The sequence below is a fragment of the Podarcis erhardii genome (assembly GCF_964252035.2).
Source record: "Podarcis erhardii genome assembly, chromosome: 10".
NCBI classification, from domain to species: Eukaryota; Metazoa; Chordata; class Lepidosauria; order Squamata; family Lacertidae; genus Podarcis; species Podarcis erhardii.
Window position 1 is genome coordinate 71,420,616 of NC_138500.1, and position 25,533 is coordinate 71,446,148.

The following is a 25,533-nucleotide window of genomic DNA, read 5'->3' on the forward strand; positions in this document are numbered from 1 at the left end:
ACATCCAAAATATGTAAAATAAAATGATTACTACTTCTTTTTCTATGCGTGATGTACTAAAAGTCACAAGTCCTTAAGCTTGTCATGGCTGAGGAGAACTATCAGGGGAATGTTTCTATTTTGATACCGCAATCTTTCAGTATATGACTAATGGAAGTCACTACTGTGTGTACTTCAGAAGGCAATATGTCTCATTTCAGGATGTCTGTTACATTTTCTCAAGAATGTGCAATATAAACAGTGGGCAGTTTCAAATCTCAAAATTACTGTATTTATCCAGCAAACGTTTCTCAGTGCTGTGTCTCTCAAAGCATGACATTCGTTTGTTCCTACTAAGTTTGAATGTTGTTTTGCTGTTGTAAAAGCAAGGCCCTGACCATCTGCGGAAGCCAATCATGTCATGTAAGTCAGTAATTGAAAGATGTCACAGAAAAATGAACTGTGTAAAAGGCTGGAGAATATACTCCTGGTAACTTAATATAGACTGATTCACAATGACAGATTTTAGATGGAGATGCTTATAGCTCGAGAGTCCTGTCTTTTTCAATGTCTGAACAAGAAACAGTGCCGTTCCAATATGACCATTATACAAAGTGATATTTTTCTGACAGATAGCGAAGATGCTGAAGCTATAGAGTAGAAAGTCAAAAGAAACAACTCACGGGCTGTCCAGGTTCATCTCCTCCAAGAATTCTGAAGCCAAATCCAGATTCCATTCTCCGAAGATGAACATCCAACTCCTTGTAATCTGGACCTGGTATAAGATAAGATGTCATTTAGGTGTAAAATGTTTTGAGTTTCTTTCTACAAAAAACCGAGCTGCCCAGTGTTTAGATCATTAAATGATACATGACAGTCCCACCAGAGCCGATGCAAACAGAAACAAGACAGAGTGTGTTGAATAGGGACAGGAAGAAAACACAGGTACTTGAAGATGGAACTATCAAATCAAATGCCACAAGGTAACTCTGAATGAAGGAAAATTGACTGCTACACATAAACTGCTCTGCATTCTGAATATGGATAAGAGTATTTGTAAGAGGCACATAGCATTTTCCTCCTTCCAATGAGAAATTCTCTATTTAGAAATAAGTGGGTTTACCCTGATGTCTGAGGAGTGGTGTAAACATTTTTAATCATGCACATATGACTTCCTGCTGCTCCTTTCCCACCATTTCCCCACCATCAGGAATGCCTTAAGAACATACAAGAAGTTTTGCTAGATCACAGCAGTGGTCCATCTAGCTCAGCATCCTGCTTCATGCAGTTGCCTGCCAGATGCCTTTGGGAGGCCCAAAAGCAGGAAGTGTTTGGAGTTCTCCCCAAAGGAACTCCAAACATGGAATCTGCATAGAGTCCTCATGACAAGTAGCCATTGACTGACTCTCCTTGATTTGGCCGGTTCCTGAGCAAGCCAGCCTGCGGCAGTGAACTCCACAAACCAATTTCACCTTGTCATTTGTTCTTTGATGGAAATGCATTGTTTAAAACCAGGGAGATTTTGTAGCATGAGAAACCTGCTGCAAAAACTTCGAGCCCCCTCATTTAAAATACCAGGTTTGAAGAACCCCTGCTCTGAAGGTTCATGATCACTGTCATTAGTGCCACCTGTAAAAACTGAGGCTGAGGGACAGATTAGCTGTGATGTTGACAGTTATATAGGTTTAAACCTGGATCTGCCCATATAACATATAGAGCAGGAGAGGAGTTCTGATTTTTAATAGCAAAATAGGCTAATAAGTGTGTGCTCTGAAGCTCCCCTACCAGGGAAGGAAGGTGTGGGCAGCAGAAGGGTGGAGCAACCCCTCGCTGGAGCAGCCAGCTTTTTCTGTGACTGCAGTATCACCCTGTGATGAAGCATAGTATATACATTTTAATACAGTAATAATAATAATAATAATAATAATAATAATAATAATAATAATCTGGGCTGAGACAGACCTGCCACTGTCATGTTTACTTTGAACCTAGATTATTGTAGGGTTACCTGAAATGCATTTGAAATGTTCTAAAGTGTGAATAGTTTTATGTGTAATGAAGATAACAGGGATTTAGGACTCTCTCTCTCTCTGTGTCTGCAAGAAGAACAAACCTATCCATTCTTAAGGAAACCAGCCCTGAGTGCTCACTGGAAGGACAGATCATGAAGCTGAGGCTCCAATACTTTGGCCACCTCGTGAGAAGAGAAGACTCCCTGGAAAAGACCCTGATGTTGGGAAAGATGGAGGGTACAAGGAGAAGGGGACGACAGAGGATGAGATGGTTGGATAGTGTTCTCGAAGCTACCAGCATGAGATTGACCAAACTGCTGGAGGCAGTGGAAGACAGGAGAGCCTGGTGTGCTCTGGTCCATGGGGTCATGAAGAGTCGGACACGACTAAACAACAACAACAACAACTCTCTCTCTGTATTGGGGGGGGGTGGAGCAAGCCCAAAATTGTATAACCCCACCAGCCCCTGTACTGCTAAGCGAGGTGTCGGGCTTTGGGGAGGTGCGAGGCTCTCCCATCTCCTTCCCAAAGCTGAGAAAGTGCTTAATAGGCTTTGGGCACGAGGAAGCCCAGTACCTTGTTTGCCTGGCTTTGGGACGGCAGCATGTTGGACCACCCTGGTCTAGAGGAAGGAGGTTGTTCCAGGAATGAAAAACTTCCCTTTTTCTAAACAGCAGCAATTGGTGGCTCTCTATACATTCCACTCCCCCCACAATAGTGAAATGTGATTTTTTTTTTTTAAAAAAAGAACATCCTTACCCTTTGGAACTAGCAGAATTATTCCTGGGACATTTGTGTTAGTAGGGCTCTTTTACCTGACTATTAGCAATTCCTATATGAAACTATTGTAGCATAGCAGGTTGGACATGGTCAGAATATGTCCCAAAGAAAATAATTTAAAAATTCTTTTAAAAAGTCAACATGTATAGTAAAATCCATAACTATTAATAATTCAACCCATGTTCATTGATTTGCTATGGAATGTCCCCAAAGGAACATTTCGAACTACTCAGAAATATGTTTCAGCAAAATAAATACTGGGTCATTTAGTAATAATTAAAAATCGAAGTGATTGGCTTTTGTGTGTGTGTGTGGGGGGGACAAATGAATAAATAACAGCAGGATCCAATATGGGCCGTGGATATGCATACTCTACCATTTTCCAAGCTGAATTTTTCACCATGCGCTTCTTAAGAATTTATTGTGGATAAATGTAGAAAGTTGTATTTTATGAATGGAAGTCTCACAAATGTTTCGGGGGATTAACCTTCCACACTGGCTTAAGCTAGAAACGCTGTATTATATATTTCTGTACTTGAATCTTGTCTGCATTGTAATGAAAATAAATAGAGAGCTTAATGAAAATGAATGGTGCCCATGTTTATTCAGTTTTCCCGGAAACCAAAACATTCGAGCACAATAAGCCCTCTAGGCAGAGACTGTGCTTTGTAAAGCAAACAGCCCACTGGTCACCAACTTTAAATAATAGGAAGTGGCAAAAAGAGGAGACTTTTCCCTTTATCTTTGCCTGAGAGACAAAATGTCAAGGAGGGAGAAGTAGAATTCCAATGCAAATATTTTTGGAAATGCAATGAATTGGATCCACTAGAGGAAGCTTCTTCCTTTAGAGAAAGGGAACCTTTGCATCCAGTCCAATGTTTTCAATTCAACTAAAGAGCAATGTTATGTACTGAGTTGAATAGGATCCAAAATGCAGCAGTCTGATTGGTTCTAGAACAATAGGATCCAAAATGCAGCAGTCTGATTGGTCCTAGAACGATAGGATTCAGAATGCAGCAGTCTGATTGGTCCTAGAACAATGCAGCAGTATGATTGGTCCACAGGAGCCACCCAATCCAGCTCCAGGTGGAAGTGAATCCACAACCTGATTGGCCTACAGGAGAATCCCGGAATTAGCCAATCACGTGCAGCCCACTGTGTAAATAATGTATATAAAGCAGATATTTTGGGGGAACTTTCATTCCTCCTCACCACTATGAGCTGAATAAAGAGCATGAAATCCACTCTCAACTCCGAGTATATTTCAAGCAAACACTGTAGAAAAGTAGGAGAATTAAAAATACTGGGGAGGCCAACCTGGAGGCTTAGGTTAAGTTTGTGAACTTTGGGCAGACCTCATGAGCCTTCCACTAACAGTTCCATAGCATGCAGAAATTCAAGAAATGCCCCTCTTTCCAGCAGGGAGGCCCAGCGGTTAAATATATCACTAGTACTGCTTGATAAAAAAAGAGCAGTAGCCTTCATTACCATAACATACTGCCCTCCCTTGTATGCATTCTTTGAAGATGACAAAAGGAGCCACCACTTCACCCAGCAGTCCTGCTGCACACACAAGCTAGGGGGGACCACTGGTTTCTGCGCACTGATGGTTGCTGAACCAACTTAGGACACAGCAGATCCTTGGCCAGGCCAACTCCATCCTTCCTGCTTCCCACTGTACCTCAGAAGCATCATGTTTTGAGAGTTTCCTGCTGGTAGCTATAGCTTTCACTTTCCTTGCTTTCAGCTTCTGCTGGTGGAGCCCAAAGGAGCCAAGCAGAGCCAGGCATAGAGACAGCACCACTTCACCCTTTCGGTTTGTCAGATCAGGGGGTTGTGGTGTTCTGTGAACTTATTCATATGCCCATGTATTTTGTCATAATACCAAGCCCACCAGTGCATAGTGGTGGGGCACTGGTGCTTACCCGAACTCTGGTCATTTGCATTGCTGCTGCTTACTGGGAGGGAGAGAGAGAGAGAGGCCAGGTTGGTGCAGTGCAAATGCACCCGAGGAGCACTGGATTGGCTCTGCTGATGCATTTGCACCCCACCAACCTTGCTGCCTTGCCCTTCCCACTCTCTGTCCTGGTAAGCTGCAGTGACCTGACTAACTGGAGGTCAGGTGAGAAGTGATACCCTGCCCTGCCGTCTGCTACTGATACCATTATGGCATGGAAGTGAATAAAAATTATATACAAGAAGAAGAGTTTGGATTCGATATCCCACTTTATCACTACCCGAAGGAGTCTCAAAGCAGCTAACATTCTCCTTTCCCTTCCTCCCCCACAACAAACACTCTGCGAGGTGAGTGGGGCTGAGAGACTTCAGAGAAGTGTGACTGGCCCAAGGTCACCCAGCAGCTGCATGTGGGGAATTGAACCCGGTTCCCCAGATTACGAGACTACTGCTCTTAACCACTACACCACACTGGCTCTCTACAAGGATGACCGTTATAGAACAGGATCCACCTCACCCTCTATCCCACCATTTCTGTAGGCAGGACAGCCTATATTGTTGTGAAAGCCTAAATGACAATTAATGTGAACACAAATCCTCTGGACTTTGATATTTTATTAAGTTTATTAATCTAATGGATTTGGATTTGATATCCCGCTTTATCACTACCCTAGGGAGTCTCAAAGCGGCTAACATTCTCCTTTCTCTTCCTCCCCCACAACAAACACTCTGTGAGGTGAGTGGGGCTGAGAGACTTCAAAGAAGTGTGACTCACCTATGGTCACCCAGCAGCTGTATGTGGAGGAGCGGAGACGCGAACCCGGTTCACCAGATTACGAGTCTATCGCTTTTAACCACTACACCACACTGGCTCTCTAATGATCATAAACATGGTTACATGTTTCCACATATATGTTTTGAGATTTTTTTTTTAAGGAACACTTGTTCCTTCCCATAATGGGTATTTATTAGATGAAAAGTCTTTGTCTTTTTAAAGAAGAAAAACAATGCAGAATGGTGATTAGGCACTCATGATTTACCTGACCCCTGAGCCATGATTAAAAGAAGCACAGTCACAAGGACATGCAATGGACAATAGATATGTTAGCACAATGAAGGCAGAGAAATACTTGCCAGAGGAATCCATTCGAAAACCAGTCCTGGGCGGCACTTGCTCTGAATAGGAAAATGTGGAATTAAAAGTGAAATAAATTTGTCTAGACATGTAAAAATGCAGTTCTGCTTTTTCTGCTTCAGTATGAAATAGCAAACGCTTTTTATTTATTTAATCTTTGAACCGACTTTTCTCACGTTATGGTGTCTGGTTTTAGCTGAAGCACATCTGTATAGATACATTCGTTGAAAACAGAGCAAATTAAGAAGTAACTTCAATTCAATGATATGTTAGTTGCTTGTTATCAACATGCAGTTGGTAAATAAAGAAATAAAAATAAATAAATACCACACTTTCTTTTCAAATGACAGCCTTCAGCATTAAGTTAAATACCTCAAATGAAACAAGCTCAGCCTGCTCAATGTATATGTCAAAGGGTATTTTGGGACATTGATAAGATTTACAATGCAACCCTATACACATCTACTCGTTTTATTTTAGTCAGGCAAATAAAAAGTACAAAGTTGTGTCTATGTTCATTAGGTTTCACAATGTGCAGGCAGTTTATAGCTTGCTTGGTCACAAAAGCAGATGGCAGGAATTAGAAATTCATGCTCTTTTCTACCTCTTCTGCAGAGATGCACAGCATGGATTTCATTTTTTCCAGCTGTGATGGAAGACTGAACACCAAAGACCCCTCCAAACCCTGACAAATAGAACTATAAATTTACAGGAAAACTTGGTTATTAGCTGCCCCAGGGCACTGCCTGATCCCTGGATGGTTGAGTAACAGAACAGGCAAGTATAGACTTGTCCTTCTGAACATAAACACAGTCTCTGTGGTTGCCCATACATATGTGGGGATCTCGTCTGGGTTAAGAGGAACAAAAGCCAGGAACAAGCAAGAGCTATGTGCAGAAATGGAGGCACTCTGGCTAGCACAGTTACAGCACAACCAAAACATATGAACACAGACACTTTAATACTTCTGAATCTCATATGTGACAGCCCTCAGTTCAAGTCTGGACAAATCTCCAAATGCTCAAGCAACTGTTGCTGAGGGGCCACATCTAGCCTAGTGTGGAAGAGATAGATCAATTTCTCTTGGGTTTTCAGTTTGACCAAGCCTGGATTTACACTGCAGATTCAGGGCAAAACTAGTCATGATGCTGAATTGAAGAACATTTATTATTATTATTATTATTATTATTATTATTATTATTAAAATAGCAGACATATTGTAAGCCGCCTTGAGCATTGTTTTAATTGTTGGCATAGAAATAAAATGATGATGATGATGATGATGATATCGACATGTGGAGTAGAAAGATATTTCCATCAGGACTGCTATGCACAGAGGAACAGTTTAACCCTTTCATCAGTGGCTGAAATGCTCCCCTATTAGTTTTGTAAAAAAAATGCTTTACTCGCTTTGGGGGTGATTTTCAATGATATAATCTGGGAAGGGTAAAGTTAAATCTTCCCTTTGTGTACTGTACTCCTGATGAAAATTGCTCCTCCCCCAGCTATTTTTTTATTTTTAAAAAACTCAGTGATGTCTTCCAGCTTGGCTCTTAAACTGGTCAAGTCTGGTTTTCACTCTCACCAAGGAAACCTGGAAATGGTGCTTCTGTCAGGAAGCTAAGGATTTTAGACAGAGAACCCCCGGCAACCTCAGCATACTACAATTCCCAGCATGCTCTGGGGGAAGCTACAGTACTTAAACTGCTGGAATACTGATGTATGCAGCACAACCCTGTTTCTAGAACTGCTCTTAACCATCAGTGGAGTGAGCGGGGGTGGGGGCAAGACTCACTGATACTCCATCTGCACTCTACATTTAAAGCAGTATCATACCACTTCAAACAGCCATGGCTTCCCCCAAAGAATCCTGGGAACTATATACCCGTATTCCGCTCACAGAGCTACAGTTCCAGAGTTATTTTACAGTTGATCCCTCTTCCAAGGAAGCAACTTTTAACATTTGTCCAAAATTAGGTGGGCATAATTTGATTAGGCTGATTGAACGGCAATGTATGGCTTCACGATCATAATGATGTCCTGCCCTGCCCCAAGTGAGGTTGTCTGCAATTTGTGTACTCATTTGTTCCCAATCTTGAATTGGTGCATAGCATATATGCTGGCAACTATCATAGATTTTGGAGAAATCAGTGGCTATATATCTGGGGATTTTCTGCAGTTCCAGCTTCAGTGAAATTACATATGCAGTACCTCTTTTCTATCCCCCCCCCCAAAAAAAATCAATTAGTTTGGTGAATAATAATCGTCCAGCAGATCATGTTAGGTATTCCAAATAATTACTTGTGTGTGACAATATATGTTTCAATAAAATTATTGATTCCAGCTTTGTTTCCATGGAAAGCAATGTATCTAGTGTTGTGGTTCTACAATGCAATGTTTGAATAATTACTATTTAAACTAGAAATCTCTGGCTGCCATTTCCCCCCCTGAGAAAAACATTTCTTATTATATTGATTATTGTCCGATATGCATATTTCGTAAACAAACAGAATATGAAATCTGGGAGGGAAATGACTGAATAGTTGTTACAGAGTTGGTCTATTCTGCTCAGCCTTTTTGGAAAAAAAGAACTCCCTATATTATTTCTTTTTTTAAAAAAATAAAGAAATCAGGCCACATGATATTATTAGATCCAGCACAACAAGTGCTGAAATGAAAGTTATTGCTAGTATGAGAAAACTATCAGAGGCCAGATCACATGGAAGTTCAAACCACCATTCAGCAATGGAGCCGATGCACTGTAGGGATGACCCATCAAGACTAGAGAAGGCAATCAATGGATTCTACATCCAGAGTAGAAGCAGCTTCCCAGTGGGGTGGAGACACAGCACTAGTTTTTTATCTTATTTATTATAGTTTCCTGGCAGTGGCATTGCTGATAAGCCTTCACTGTGTTGACCTCCCTGCTACTTTGTTCCTCTCCCTCCTATTGGGTGAGCCTCTTCTGATCCATAGGAAGAAGAAGCCAACTCTCATGTCTTCCCCTTCTTTCCAGTATCAGTCCAATCTTTGCCACAGGGTACTGTCATCCTAGGTACACTTCTACACAGACATACACCGTGAGGATTCACTCCTATGAATGCTACATTGAACACAGTGGGACTTGCAGCTGTAGGACTGTATACTTTTAGAAGATAATAAATTATGATGGCTGGTTTATGTTTCATTCCTTCAGTTACACGGTGAAATTCCCATTGCATCGCTTCTCAGATAAAAGCCTTCTAATTGTCTAACTGCAAATGTAACTTGTGCAACTTTTTGTAAATGTGTGCCGGGTTGAAGAGAAGCTGATTGCTACGTCTTTAATACAGCCATCAGTCGCAGAGCTGACACTTTCTATTAGCGTAACTCCTCTGGGGCCGCCTTGCCAGCCAGCAATCAAAACCACTTCTCATCCACAGCACTTTCTCTAATGCTGATATTTTCATAATCTCATCTGGAAATGCTTTTGGATACATTGTCAGCTTCTATAACCAACAAAAACATTTTGCCATGACGAGTAACTCTTTCTGCCAAGATGAGCCACACAGGGAAAAGTTTAATCTTTGCTGCTTACATTTTCCTCTCCATTTGATATATATTCCCTGTGATGCCAGGAGGGTTAATTCTTATTTTAAATTCATAAAATGTATGAACTATCACATCTCCTAAATCTGGAGAAAGAAGTGTAAATACGTATTTTGTGTGTATGCATGCAGGAAATGGGACCAATAGCTTATGATCCTTGAAGATACTTTACGGCAGGGATGTGGGACTGAAGGTTTCTGGATCACAGCTGTCCCTGCCTGTTGGCCATGCCAGATGGGACCGATGGCCACAAGTCCCCTAGCCTATGATTTCCTCAGAATAGTTTGAGAAATATACAATATGTTTTGTATTATCCAACATCTAAATGTGCTTTGAAAAAGTGGGCAGGAAGAAGCTCTAGTTACATTTCCCCCCAGAATGAAGGCAATTTTACTGAATGGCTGACAAAAAAGGCCACTCTAAACATTAGTTTTTAGCATGTCATTTAGGGGAGGTAGATATGCACAGACTGCAAAGTTGCCATAGTAGCTCACAGGAGCCCCCCAAGCAAATAATGGTTATTCTGCCCGTGAAGCGTTACATAACATGGGTGCTCTACTTGACACTCACAGCCAAGAGAGAGATTGTGGCCACTCTAACATGCAGTTGAGGGACCAGAGCCTATATTTAGTCCACTGGAAACAGTAATGTGTGAAATACTAAATTTGGAAACAGAGTTCTGATTCCTCCTCTTGTCAACGGGGGAAAACTATTCCATAATAGCATTCTTCTCCATTCATGGCAGGGTTTCGGTAGGGCTTGCTGAAACCAGTAAGTGTGTGTAACTATGCAAAATTGCAGCTACAGAGATGAGGAGGGAAGAATTTGGCAAGTTTACTAAACTGAGAATATTGTCCATTTGCAGTCTGAACATCTTCTAAACCTTATTTTTAATCAAAGCTCTAACTTCTTTGTATCTTCTCATCACCCTCTTGTAAAAATAAATAATTGTGTTTTGGACCATTTAAAAAACTGTTTTAGCTGTTTTTAATGGTATGTTTGTAAATCACCTTGAGATATATGTAAAGGGCAACTTGTTAATTATATTGCACACAAATTGCCTACAGCATACCAGACAAAATACATATGATATGTGCTAATTTGATTGTTATGAAGCAGACAATACAATGGGAAACCATGTAGCTGCTTCCTCCATGGGGATCGGAAGGAGAGTGTAGCTTCCACAATAAGGGCAAAGACGACCCCCCCCCCATATATTCCTACAGAGGTTCTGATCTGGTCCTAGGTTCTTAGAAATGCCGCAAAGGGGACAAAGCAGGGATTTCACACTTCTTATATTTCAACTGTAGCTAATAATGAGTGTAGTGGATGCCAGGTGACTTTTGAACCACACGCTAGGCAGCCACAGTAAATTCTGCCACCACCTTGTGCCTCCACAGACGCTGATGCTTCTATGAAGTGCACAGGTAAATGTGCATAAGGAATCTATGCACACTTACCTTGGAGTAAGTCTAATTGAACTCAGTGGGGCTTACATGTATAGAATAACTCTGCTTGCTAACTCATAAGTTGTCCGCCCATCCTTTCGGCTACAATGGGCTTAAGGGAGCACTGTAATGACTTAACATTCTCCTTTATTTAACACTCTCCTTCAAAGAGATATACTACAGATGCTCTTCAGCCAATCTTCCTGATTGCATATATACTTAATTAATTCTCAAATTATCTCCTGCAGCTTTAGATCCGAAGACAGAAAATATGAAGTATGCATTAAAATGCAGGAGCAAGTCATTTACAGAAAAAGCTATTAATAAATCTCAGGCTGTAAATGTTTAGGGTTATTAATTCTGCCCTTTTTCGTACTAGGGAAATCTGCGTATAGGAGATCTCTTTCAAGTAAACTTGAAATGAGTCTTACATCTTTTGCAACCTTGTATATACTAATCAACACTACAAAGTAAGAAACTCTCTCTGACTGGGTTTTTATAATACCCAGAAGTTCAGGAATATTTGTAGCCTCTTTCATCACACTAACAAGCATTACAAGGATTTGCAATAATAAGCATTTTAGGCTGTATACCTATACCAACTAACCTGGGAATAATTGCTATTGAACTCAGTGGGACTTACTTCTGAGTAGACATATGTAGGGTTATGCTGTTAGAGTGATATTTTTTAGTGTGTGTATGTGTGTGTGTGTGTGTGTGTGTGTGTGTGTGTGTGTAGTTAAAGCTGAATATCTCATGGTTCACATTTTAAGTTTCAGCAGCATCTTGTTTTCCTGTTTAATGGCACTTGCATGTCACACATCAGCCTTGGATTGCAATTTGAAGTGCTTCTGATTATGTATATGTATTTGTATATACATATATTAAACACAAATTGTAACCTCACAAGCACCGTAACCTCAGAAACACAAAGCTGCCTAATGGTTTTGTGTTATGGAAAACACAAAGGATATTCCATTGTGTACTTCAGAATTTTCTGTGGATTTCTGACAACTTTATACTTCGGTGCATGATTGATGTCTTAATATAGAAAGCTTTAGGGAAACTCTCACTTTAAATCCAGCAGCCAATTTTCAAAGCAGAAAAATAACTGAGGGAAGGAAGGGAGGACTGGTGTAGCATCTCAAGCACGTTTTATGCAAAATCGAATGAAAAATAAAACCACTCTCCCCCAAACCCCCTTTTGCTCATTTAATATCACCTCTAGAATTTCCCTTAGTTTAGCAAGCAATACAGCTCATTTCACTAGAAAGATGCATGTTCTGCTCTCACTGGGAAAAAGGTCTTGGAATCTAAGCAATATCAGCATAAAAAAATATGCTAACGATGACCATGGGCTGCTGAACTTATAACATTCTTCCACAGGACTATATGGGTGAGAGGAAATTTCCACTGGCCAACATTCAAGGAAGTAATGCAGCAAGCCTTATAATGACCCTCCCATCTCCTCAGTATAAAGAGCACCTTGGATTGCACCCTAAAGGGAAAATGAAGTTGAGAAAAGGAATGAAAAAGACTCAGTGTATTCACTCGAGCTCAGGTGCACATTTCAAGAGAATCACTAAAATCAGACTGCACCCAATTGTTGCCCTTCTGCTGGTGCAAAGCCCTTTCCGCTAGCAGAAGGCTGTTTTGAAACTTTGCATAAGAGAGTTGCATGAGAAAAGGGTGCTCCCATCCAAAGTGGAAATTTTGCTGGCATAAGATGTTATGCAACATATTGGGCTAATTATTCTGCAGATCCCCTGCCAGTCTAATTGCTGCAGCACACCACGTACCGGTTGGGGTTTCAAATTGATGTTGAATGTTCCCAGGGCACTTTTCTGTATTGTCTTGCTCAGGAAGCTAATTACACCCAATAAAACAGGCAATCTAGTTAATATATTAAGACAATATAACGCAGCCACAAGAAATCGAAACAATGCATTGTAGCAATGTGAAGAAGGGCATATGGTGGTGTAGTCTTAAGGCTTGCTTGGCCAGGACTTCCGGGTCGGCGCCATCGCCGAATGGCGGACTCCCTCCGAGCTCCGGAGGGAGCCTGCACGGCAGGGGCTGGGTCCTACCGCACCGGCGATGCGGGGACCCTTAAAAACCACGGCCACGGGGGCCGTGGACATGGAGACTCGGCTGACACCGTTAGCGCCCTCCCGACTCGTGAAGGAGCCTTTTTAAAGGCTACGGATCGGGTGCCGGGGAGAAGCGTGGTGTTTTGAGTCCTCTGCTATCCCTGCCGTGCGAAGCCGCATGCCATTCGGCGGAGAGCGCTGGCTTTTTCCTTTGAAAATTCGGACCTAAAAGAACAACCCGTAAGTAATTGGAACTTGGATTAAAAAGAGGGACAAAATTTTAAAAATTTCGGAGCGAGCGGGGGAGGCGCAAAAAAGGAAGTCAGCCACCCCCACCATTGTAGAAGGGTCAAAGCAAAGGATCTGATAACTAAGATCGGAGTAACATCATTTTGGCAAGTTTTTAACCTCACGAGTGAAGAATATGAGATTGAGCTGGAGGAGGAAAGTAGAATTTGGACTTAAAAACAACCCCCCCTGGAACCCCGGGAGCGATCGATGACGGAGTTTGGAGAGGAGAAAGGCAAGTTTTGACAGCTGTCAAAGAGCTGTCAAAGCGGAAAACAAGATAGAGACTATGTTACAAGGACTTTGCTGGTTATATTTGTTATAAATTGGATACAAATTGTTTTAAATAAGGATTATAAAGTTACTAGGGCTAATGGACGTGATCTGGAAGAGAACTCAGTTTTTGCGATCCACCTAGAGGAGCCGAGGGATATTACAAGTGGTTTTAGCTGGAAATTGGAACTGAACTGTTTATCTCCTGGGAAACTGCAGAAATGGAACATTATTATGACTACAGAGGCCACTACACCGAAGAAGACAATGGAATCATCTGTTGTGGAATGAAAGGAACTTGACGTAATGTTTTGTTTCTGAATAACAAGCCTCTGTAAAGGAACTAACTTTTGGAATTAGGACATTTGTGCAGGAAAACAGGGACAGAAAGAAATAGAAAGAGGAGTGTGATCAATAAGAACAACAAAACAACAAGAATTGGACCAAGTCAAAAGTGGGGACATTTGGGACATCCAGATTTGACAAGTTTAAGGATTATAATTTGGAGTTTTTCACTCCTGGATATAAAAATCTGGATGGAAAAAATGGGCCTCTCTTTGAGACAGAATCCTTCCATGATTGGACATTCGAAATTAAAGAGGACTGGCAAAGGACTATGACTTAGAGAGACGTGGAAATATCGGACATTGAGGAACATTGGGAACGCAACCGGGAAAAGGGGGGGTGGGAAATGTGGAATCCAAAGGGCGTAAACTATGTTTTATTTAGGCTATATACATCTACATGGTATTCTAAAGTGGGGAACTCGTGGTGGGAATAAGCCGATTTTAGGGGAATGGAAAATAATGTTTTTTTTTAAAAAAAAAAAAAAAATTTGGGTTAAGGATAACAAGTCTGAATTGAGGAGAAGAACTTGTTGAGATTATTTGAGAGATTTGGAATACAAGGGGGGGAGGGAAGGGGAAGTCCTGAAAGGATGTAATTGGAAAAAGATTTGAAATTGGATGTTTTATTAATTTGTAATTAATTGGAAAATTTTAATAAATATTATTAAAAAAAAAAAAAAAAAAAAAAAAAAAAAAAAGGCTTGCTTGGCCAATGGAACCCTTGATTAAGGCCTTCTGCAATGTTTGTGTTTGTTCTTAATGCTTCCTTTATTATACAAGAACATAAAGCCCTGCTTGATCAGATCCATGGTCCATCTAGTCCAGCATTTTGTTCTCTCAGGGGCTAACTAGATGCCTATGGGGTGCCTGTAAGCAGGACATGAGCACAATAACACACAACATTTTGATTTTTTTGTGCTAAACAGTTTGCTTCAAAACCATCTATGGCCATAGTGGGGAATCTGTGGCCCTCCAGATGTTGCTGGACTACAACTCCCACTATCCCTGACCACGCTGGCTGTGGCTGATGGGAGTTGGAGTCCAACACTATAAGGAGGGTCAATGGTCTCCAGAGAGAATTTGCTACTCATTCCTAAAATGAATCACAGTCCACCCAAACAGTCACGTTAGTGTTATGAGCAGACTGACAAGAAGTCAGGTGTGTGAATTGCATAAATTTTAACGTAAGAGGTTAAGGTTGTTTCATTTCCAGATGAAGCAAAATTATATTGGTGAGCAGCCTCTGTAAGCTCACCAAAGGGTTGGTGCTGGCCTTTAAAGCCCTAAATGGCTTTGGTACTGTAGACCTGAAGGAGCATCTCCATCCCTGGACACAGAGGTCCAGTTCCAAAAGTCTTCTGGCAGTTCCCTCACTGCAAGAACTGAACTTACAGGGAACCAGTGGTGTCCACCCAGTGGAAAGCCCTGCTATCAGATGTCAAACTGATTTGCCCCAGCCACTCTGTATGGCTTCTAACATAATAAAAATACAGCAAACATTGAAAACTTCCTGATACCAGCTGCCTTCAGATGTCTTCAGAAATTTGTGTAGTTGCTTATCTGTTTGACATCTGCTGGGAGGGCGTTCCACAGGGCGGTGGCCACTATTGAGAAGGCCCTCTGCCTGGTTCCCTGTAATTTCACTTCTCTCATGAGGAAACCACCAAAAGACCCTCAGAACTGGGCCTCAGTTTCCGGGCTAAACGATGGGGGTGCAGATGTTCTTTCAGGTATACAGGAACATTTGGGATCCACTGTCACAGTTTTTAATATAGGCTACAAGGTTCAAAACTTACTTAACTTTAACTTTTGCTTAACTTGAAGGTTTGGAATGACATTTAGGCCAAAATATGAATTAAATATGACCCTTACAAATTACTTGATATTAGGTAATCTTCTGAAAATATATTCTTTGTCCCAGGCTGAAGATTATAATCCAGGGGTCAGCAAACTTTTTCAGCAGGGGGCCGGTCCACTGTCCCTCAGACCTTGGGGGGGACAGGACTATATTTTTTTGGGGGGGGGCTATGCCCTACAAATAACCCAGAGATACATTTTAAATAAAAGGGCACATTCTACTCATGTAAAGACACGCTGATTCCCGGACCATCCACGGGCCAGATTCAGAAGGTGATTGGGCCGGATCTGGCCTTAGTTGCCTACCCATGTTATAATCTCTTCTACTGATTGATGCCTTCTTTAATTCTTCTTTATCTCTCAAGCCTTTTTTTTATTAACCAGATTGAAGTTAATCTTTACTCTGCACTTTTCGACACTGTCTATAGTAGTTTTATTCAAGAGCCTCCCTGCTGAATAACAAGTGCAAGACTCTGTGAAAATATTTCATTTACTGTTGAGCGACTCCCATATGGGGAGCAATTATTGGGAAAAGGACTGTCCTGTCTTTAAAGTGTTAGATCAAGTCTAGTATCTTTTAAGCAAAGATGCAGAGTTTCAAAAAGTGCTTGCTAAACAGGTCCTCCCGTCACTCCTTCTGACAACCATTCCCAGAAGGGAGTTCGCTGGGGAATAACCTTTCAGCACCACATCCACATTCTGCCACTAAAGCAATAGATGTACCAAGGGGAAAAGGCAAGTAAAAAATCAATCCAAGCTTGTTTTCCAAAAATGGGTTTGAATAGGGTCATTACTAATTCCATTCCAGGTTTCTTGGTCCACATTTGTAAACAGGCCCAAATGAAGGTAATTCTGAGAAACACCATGGCTGAAGCCCACAAAGATTACAGCTAATGTATTTACTGTAATGTTGGGAGAATCTCTTGTACAGTAGTGTAAAGGTAAAGGGACCCCTGACCATTAGGTCCAGTCATGGCCGACTCTGGGGTTGCGGCGCTCATCTCGCTTCCGGGTCATGTGGCCAGCATGACTAAGCCGCTTCTGGCGAACCAGAGCAGTGCACGAAAACACCGTTTACCTTCCTGCTGGAGCGGTACCTATTATCTACTTGCAAACTGCTAGGTTGGCAGGAGCAGGGACCGAGCAACGGGAGCTCACCCCATTGCGGGGATTCGAACCGCCGAACTTCTGATTGGCAAGTCCTAGGCTCTGTGGTTTAACCCACAGTGCCACCCGCATCCCGTACAGTAGTGTAGTGTTGTGTAATGCGGTGTCTGAGGAAGCTGTGTGCTTCCTCATAGGAGGCAAACACCAGCAGCCTTATGTATGAACAAGACTATGAGTACATTCAGGCATAACACTAAGCCACAGTTTAGCACTATATCCAAATAACACTCTGTCTGTCTCTCACACACATAAAGGAGTGAGAATATGACTTCCTATTCTAGCAGAAAGCTCTTTGTATGCATGGGCCTCTCTTTCGCACCCACAAAGCTCCCCAATCCACAAGAACTTCCTCATTTGCTCATTTCTTTCATCCTGACTCAGCCATTGTTTCATCTAATTTGGTCCTGGGAGACCAGCAGCTATAAATATGACACCCTACTGTAAGATGCCGGAAGACACTTTATAATATCCATAAAAACGTGCAGGTCTTATTTTCAATACAGCGTTCTGAGAGGACTGCAAATACACCAGGGAAAATAGATGTAAGTTTTCAAGCACTTTCATTGTGAAATATAACAAAGGTTGCATTGTAAAAATAACTTGACATTCATTGTTCTGCATTGTTGGGCGGGAGAGTCAGAGCAGGTAACCTAAACAAAATGCCAATTTACACGCAAGCAAATGATTACTGGCACCAACCAAAAGCAGTTATGGCTTTTGCAAAGCTCCCATCTATTTATATTGCAATTAATCAGTAGAGAAATAGATGGAACACACTCTCAAATGGAGGCAAATTTAGGATAAATATATGAAGGCACTCGTGGCAGTGGTTGTTTTTTTTTGTAACATCTACACTAATTGGATTTATTATTTGGTTTGCTTTGAGGTATGGCAAGCAGTGCCACTGTGCCAGCTTTGGAACGTGTATAAGGCAATGTTTAAAGTTTCCGAGTGCTCTGCGGAGGGGGACCATATTTCTCACTTACGCCTACTTTCATAAATAGCTCGTGATTTCTCATACAGCTCATATGGGTCAGGTTTCCTTGGGTCAAAGGCCTCTGTTGAATCAGGAAAAGAACTCCTGTGAAGGGCAGGCGGAAAGGGGATGTTCTGTGGGATAGCTGGAGCAGATAAACTTGTCTGTGGACTGCCTTGATTCTCCCATCGTTCCATCATCTATAATAAATAACAGACAGAAGAAAACAAAGGTTTAGACTGAACACCTGCAGGCGAGGGCGACGTCTTGTTTATACAAAACTGTACAATGCCCACGCGGTTCATAGCTTGCATTCTGTACCTACTCAGAAATCAGCCCCATTGGGTTTCACGGGCTCACGCTCAAGTACATATGTAAAGGTTTGCAGCCTTGAGCATTTTATCAATAATGAATGTGATTATTACAAGGTAAAGCACGGTTTGTATTTTATCTTTGTCTTGTCGTCTCAGTCAGCAATACCACAGCCATCAGCACTTTTTTAAAAGAAGCGTGTTTTGCATCAGTGGGGATTTGGGCAGTGATTTGCTGAGGAATTTCATCTGTAGCTGGCTGAAACAGCTTGGGTTGGTTCCTCTTTCCCTGCCCTCCCCATCAAGAGTCTCCAAAAGCAGGAATTGATGTATTTGCAGAGTACATGGTAGCTAGTACTATGTAAAACAGGGGTGGGGAAGCTTTTCCATCATGAGGGCCACATTCCCCAGTGAAGAATATAAATAATTTTACTCCTTTTGCCATTTCTGTTATTCCCTTCGAGAGAAATACAACAGAAATATGTTGCATTCACCATGTGAAAAGTAGCTAGACTATTGACTGTTGAATATTCTATAGGACGCCTGTGCTTAGTTGACACATCAGAAATGCTTGAAGGTCTTTGTCAACAAGTTGAAGACAGGGATGAAACCACTGCCAGCTGATAGGCTTTTATTTCTCATTCTCTCTCTCGTTCTGCTTCCCTTTTCCCAATAGTGGCCAGTGTGGTGGGGCAGAGCCACAAACTGCCCTCCTGTCACCGCCATTGCTGCTATTTGGCCTCTGGCTGGCCTTAGCCCATGTCTGTTGCCTGGCCTTCAGAAGGTTGCCCAAGAGGAGAACATGGCCCTTTGGCTGAAATTGGGATTTCTGCCCTGAACCTCCTTGGCTCAAGTTTTCCCGCAGGTCTGAAATGTTGTTGCCTAGCTTAGATAACAAATACCTGCCTGCAGCCAGGCCACAAGGCAGCCAGGATCTAATATAATCTACTTACCTTTGGCTAATCCTATTGAGAAATGCTTTGTGAATTATGCTGAACAGACTGGTGGAAGCAAGGAGGATTAGATGTTAGGAAGAAATACTAATTAGCTAGCTGTTTTTGCAGAGAGTTTTGAAGCATGGTGGTTCCAGGTCAAAACACAGGAACAAAGGTTACAATATAATCCTAAGAATGCTGTTCCGTAGGTAATCCCCACTAAATTCAAAAAGGCTTACTTCCATGTTGTGACCACTCTGCAAACTTGCTTGAAATGAGGACGGTATAAAATCCTGAAGAGGTAAGATGTGCTGTGTGATCTTAAGCATATGCTTTCAAAAGGAAGCCCCATCCAGTCCTATGGGGTTTATTTCCAGGTGTTTATGGTTAGAAAGGCATTCTGATAAATAACCACATAATACACAATTCAGCTAAAGTAAATAGTATTGTTCTCAATCTTAACTGATGTTAATTTGATGTTCCCACTCAGTAGCTATAATGGGAGGGATATTTTCAGGGAAATTTTGTGGATGTGTTGGGAAGAGTAACAAGGCTTTGGGTCCTGAATAAACATGGCTGCCCCCAGCAGCACAAGCCTGGGAATCCTCTGTTTTATAGCCAGGGGAGGGGGCCTCTGGTATCACAGGTGGCATCCCATTCATGGACCTCCCTCTTCACTGAGGGAATGGCACTTGGGCTATAGGACTGCCACTTGAAGCACCCAGTTAATTCTCTCCCACTGAAACTGAATGCACTCAAAAGCAATAACTAGCACATAATCACATGTCATAATGCAAAGACATTGAGAAGAAAACTTACAGGTTTTGGAGTCTTCCATGGTGAAAAGAATCCTAAAGAAAGGAAAAGAAAAGAAAACATCAGTGCATCTTTGTTTTATTTTTATTATGCAGATTGGACAACAATAGACCTCTTTGTTGTTTGTTCAAATGTGTAATTTTTATTAATGTTGATGAGAGCATACAATAGTTCCTGACGGGAGATAGGAAGAGCCTAGGAGATTAATCTGAACATCCAAGGTCACCTTAACTTCTAACTCAGTGGAGTCAAAAATACATTTGACATTATCTTTAGAAAGAGCATGGTCAGGCAACAATTTTCCAAAATTCAATTCACTGCTTGCTCAAGTTGTACTGGGACCTAGAGAGTGGATTTCAAGGTACTCAGCAGAGTACCACTGAACACAGCTGACAACTCAGAATAGCTACAGTACTTGACTATAACATATAACATATTACATTATATTTAAATTATGTCATCAAGCAACACTGCCAAATAAATCAAGGAATAAGTCATTTTTTTGCATAAAAATTTGCATAAAAATTATTTTGCATAAATAATCCTGCAATTATTCCTTTTCCTAAGAAACTTCTTATCTTCTTATGAACACCAAAAACTTCAAACTCAACTTGTAGAGATATGGCTTGTTTATTGGAGAATGGAACAAGAAATATATTGATAATTAATATTGATACGAACATATCTAAATGTTTTAGGGAGGTTATAAAATGAATAAAGAAAAGACCTACTGTTGTTTACTTCGGTAACAGAACACAATGAAAAGAATTGCTTTATATGTGGCTTCTATGTTAAAAACAAGTTTCAGGCAGTAAGTACATGAAAAGTGGAAGGCTTTTTTCATGGAAAAGTGTCTGACTTTACGCATACTTATTTTTGAAGGTCCAGAAACATTTGTCCAAAGACTGTGGACTCAGCTATACGGCTGCAAATAAAATGTTTTAAGGGTGTTTAAATTGCAATATACAATGTGACACTAGATGACGATGGTGAGCCTTATGGAAAATTCAATGTATTTTTTAAAACGCTTTTTAAAAAAGAAGCATTTTCAGAATGTTTTTTTATATAGGTATAGATTCCATCTAAGTCCCCCTCCCCCTTTTCAGGCTTTGTGTTACTAGAAAACAATGCCTTGATAAATTTAATTCTTTCTAGCATGTTATGGGAATTATGACTTGGACTGGAAGTTTTGCTCCATTCATAGACAGTGTGCTCGTTTCTGGAAGGAGAATTAAGTTCACCTAGGAGACCTTTCTGTGAGCAGCAGAAGCCCCCCCCCCCCCGGTGTCTATGTAAGCGTGGTGTTGGGGATTTGTGTAGGAAAGCACCTTCTGTTCACAGAATGAAAAGTTAGGATCCAAGCTTCTGCTGTGATATTTAATCAATACACGAAAGATGTCTACACTTGATCTAAATGTTAAGAGTAAGAAGTTGGGCCTTGAAGCAAAACGGGACAGTGTGGAATCCTTTTACTGATGGTTCCCCTGACTTCACTCCATGCCCACCCATCCAGCAGTCCGCCAGCATTCCACACTCACTGAGAATGTGCAGTTCTTACTGGCCTGTTTTGAGTCCCCTGCCCATTTTGGGTTTTCACTCCATTATGGATTGCTGGTGTGTGTGTGTGTGTGTGTGTGTGTGTGTGTGTGTGTGCAGACTCACAGCTACATTAAAATCTGTGACTTTTCCACCGATATTTATGACCAGCCATTTCTACCATCCATAGTGACATTTTTAAATAGTTTCCCAGTGTGAGCCAGGAAATGACCTATCTAGACAATTAAATGTTTCTTTCTACTGTTTTTCCACCTATACTTCATCCCCCCTCTCTCCTCAGTCAGTATTTCTGGGACTGTTCGGGTATTTTTCCTTCCTTCTTAGGCTTTTTTTGGGGGGGGGGTACCTAATATTTCATTTTTTGCATGTTGGTGGTACCATTTTTGTTGCAGCTCTGTCATTATGGGATATGGGGTGACTGCCTAGGACCCACTCGTAAGCTGTGTTGGACTCCATGATCCAAGAAAGGCTGGTTATATGAATGTAAGAATAAATGAATGAATGAATGAAGAGTTGAACTGGAAACAGAGAGAATGATTTTATATCAAATATTCATTAACATTCTGTGGTATTTAAAAGAATGGCTAATGTTCCTTGCTTGTAAAAGGAAAATGTAATTATAACAGTATTCTCATTCCATGGTGTGATGCTAACCTCAACAGGAGCGTTCCAGAATCCATCAAATTCCATGACTCTGTTAGAGTGGGCCTTCTCAATAGGTCCCCCACCCCTGTAGTACAAAGTAGCCATGTTCAGCCCAAACCTCACCCAGGGAATGGGAGAACATTGGTGATATACCATCAACTGAAACCATTCATCTCTATGATCAGATTGCTGGGGTAACTAGGATAGGGCTTTTATGACAAAACATGCTCACATATCACCAATGGCAATAGAGCACATTTTAATCACAATAAAGTTACCAGTTGGGAGAGCAAATATGCTCTCTGGCAGCACCTATGGTAACTGCCCATCAATGAATAAGACCCCACTCACTGTCTCCCTTGGTATACCAGGCAGTTTCATTCCTGTGGCAAATGGCCTTGAATTTTTCCCAGCAGGAGATTCTGGAAGAATCCATTGGTGGATTCTGGCTGTGCACAGTGACCTTCAGTCATGTGTTATATCTCCTTTGGAGAGAGGTTCATCTCACAAGGAAACTCAGCGGATTCAGTAAAGCAATGTCACCATTGTTTTCGGCTATATTAAATAACCACCACAGCCTGACAGTGTGACCAGTCACTTTCTTCCTCCAACTTTCATTTCCAACTTTTATTTTCAGAGTGAAAATGCTGTGTCCCAGCAGCAGAGACCAGGAAACAAAGCTGACAAGCCGTTCTGTTCCATCTGGAACAGTTTTATTTGTTCTATAATTGTAACTGTTTTATCTGTATAATTGTTTATTACATTGTTATAATCCACCATGGGACTTTAAGATGAAGAGCGGGTAAAAAAAACCACCCTTATAAATAAGTAAACAAAACAAAACAGCCCCTGTAGCTTCAGGGACTCAGCTCTGAAATGGCTGCATTTATCCTGATTCTCCACTTTTGGGATGTGTTTATAAGATACATTTGCATAACAGTTATGTACATTTAAATAGAGAAACATGAAGCTACAAATACTAGCAAACTAAAATGATTGTGTATCCCACTATACCTAGGGGGCGTAGGACACCAAAAAGGTTGTGACGTTGAGGAGGACAGGATCAACAGCAGATAGACTCAGACACACGTTCAGCCCAGCAAGAAAAGCTCTACACGGCAGCCACCTCCCAAACATCTAGCTAACCATGGAAGCTACAGTACCTGCTGGTTTTACCCTGTATAAGATTTTATCCTTTTACAGCTCAATTTTTGTGTGTACAGTAATTGTTTTCCAGCTTCTCTTGTAAGCCACCCGGAAAAATTGTATTACTGAGCAAGAGGAAAATGTCAATAATAAATATAGTGCAGCAAAAATAAATAAAAACAAATGGTTCAGTTCCACAGAGGTCAACGTCAAAACCCACACTGAGATAAACTCCACCCCAAATGGCATTCCTTGTTAATTGAATTAACAATTGCCACCTGAAGCATGAAGCTATTCTTCTTTTCAGTATTCAAAAATAGCCTCTGCAGGAGTGCCGAAGATAGAATGGGATATTTTAATAAGTACACACAGTTAACTTTTCTGAAAACAAGCTGATTAAAAAGATGGGTAATGCAATTATATAGGGACGCGGGTGGTGCTGTGGGTTAAACCACAGAGCCTAGGACTTGCTGATCAGTAGGTCGGCAGTTCAATTCCCCGTGACGGGGTGAGCTCCTGTTGCTCGGTCCCTGCTCCTGCCAACCTAGCAGTTCGAAAGCACGTCAAAGTGCAAGTAGATAAATAGGTACCGCTCCGGCGGGAAGGTAAACGGCATTTCCATGCACTGCTCTGGTTCGCCAGAAGCAGCTTTGTCATGCTGGCCACATGACCTGGAAGCTGTACGCCGGCTCCCTTGGCCAGTAAAGCGAGATGAGCGCCGCAACCCCAGAGTCGTCCGCGACTGGACCTAATGGTCAGGGGTCCCTTTACATTTAATGCAATTATACAGAGACAAGGTGGGGAGTGTCACTCTGTGAATTGCCCCTGCTCCATGTTCAGGATACTCCATTCCATACCCATGAGAACAACTGGTGGGGAGGGGCGGCGCCATGGACCTGGCCTCCCACCAGCAGTATTGCTCTTAGCTAATGGGGCCTCCCGCTGCCGCAACGCAATTCCTGTTCTCATCCTGAAGCAAAGTTCTTAACCTGAGGTACTATTTCTGGGTAAGTGGAGTCTGTAACCTGAAGCGTCTGTAACCTGAGGTACCACTGTAGTTTCTACCTTCCACTGTTGTAAGAGAAGCAGTCTCACCTACTGGCCTGGCAAGGCTATTTACAGTTAATATCTGTCTTTCTTACAGTTCTAGTATGTTCTAGTAAGTATGAAAAGTCTTCTATTTGGAAACAGGGCTCCAGCTTTTGACTTTATAACCTACTTTTCCAATTCCTGTCACAGCTGTGCCTGGCAAAGCTCTCTCTCATCCACTCACCACACACACACACACACACACACACACACACACACACAGTGGTACCTCAAGTTAAGAACTTAATATGTTCCGGAGGTCCGTTCTTAACCTGAAACTGTTCTTAACCTGAGGTACCACTTTAGCTAATGGGGCCTCCCACTGCTGCCGTGCCGCCGCCGCGCAATTTCTGTTCACATCCTGAAGCAAAGTTCTTAACCCGAGGTACTATTTCTGGGTTAGCGGAGTCTGTAACCTGAAGCGTCTGTAACCCGAGGTACCACTGTATATATATATATTTAAAGAAACATTATCTTAAGATGTTGTGCACTCTTTTGAAGCTTCTGGAAATTTTCAGCAATGAGCATTATTCTGCATGCTAATAAGAAGTAAGGTTGCTGATAGTTTAGTTTAGTCAATGTTTGGAAGTGAGTGAACTCAGAACCTTTACAATAAATTTTAAGGTAGGGGTCACAAGCCTGTTGTCTCTTGGAACTACAATTCTCTTAATCTCTAATCACTGGCCATGCTAACTGGGGCCGATAGGAGTTGGAGTCCAGCAACCTCTGGAAGGCCAAAGTCAGTCACTGCTGATTTCATGGATGCCATCTTGTTTCCACATCACTTGATGCATGGACGATAAGGTCCATAAGACTTTGCTTATTCCATTTTATCATCAAAATGTCTCTTCACATATGGCTTCCTTGGTTGTTTTGCAAAGGAACAGATGGTTGCCTGACACTTTCCAGGGGGATAATTGATCTTGGCGCGTACTTTCAAGGTCCTGCGTGATGCAACCTTTAGTTCACTTAATCAAAAACTTTCTTTCCCAAAGTACAGGTCATTGTTTTCATGTTAGGTTTACATTCAGTTTTGTGACCGTACTGTCTTCATATTTTAAAGGACAAATTCTAGGTTTTAGTTTTCATATTAAAAAGAGACCAGGGCTGGTCCAATATATTTTGCCACCTGTGGAGA

General features: G+C 41.6%; 1 protein-coding gene across 19 annotated transcripts in view; it reads right to left on the reverse strand.

Annotated features, from left to right (window-relative positions):
• MAGI2 (membrane associated guanylate kinase, WW and PDZ domain containing 2) overlaps positions 1–25,533 on the reverse strand; it is a 618,960-nt gene that overhangs the window by 76,856 nt on the left and 516,571 nt on the right. For 16 of the 19 annotated variants that reach the window (XM_081879061.1, XM_081879059.1, XM_081879064.1 and 13 more), the window contains 3 exons: positions 19,962–19,993; positions 17,907–18,096; positions 663–754 (listed from right to left, as the gene is read on the reverse strand). In XM_081879061.1, coding sequence (XP_081735187.1) covers positions 663–754; positions 17,907–18,096; positions 19,962–19,993 — 314 coding nt within the window. Of the gene's footprint in view, positions 1–662; positions 755–5,861; positions 5,904–17,906; positions 18,097–19,961; positions 19,994–25,533 lie in introns of all 19 variants that reach the window. The other 3 variants (XM_081879057.1, XM_081879058.1, XM_081879060.1) reach the window with 2 other exon arrangements.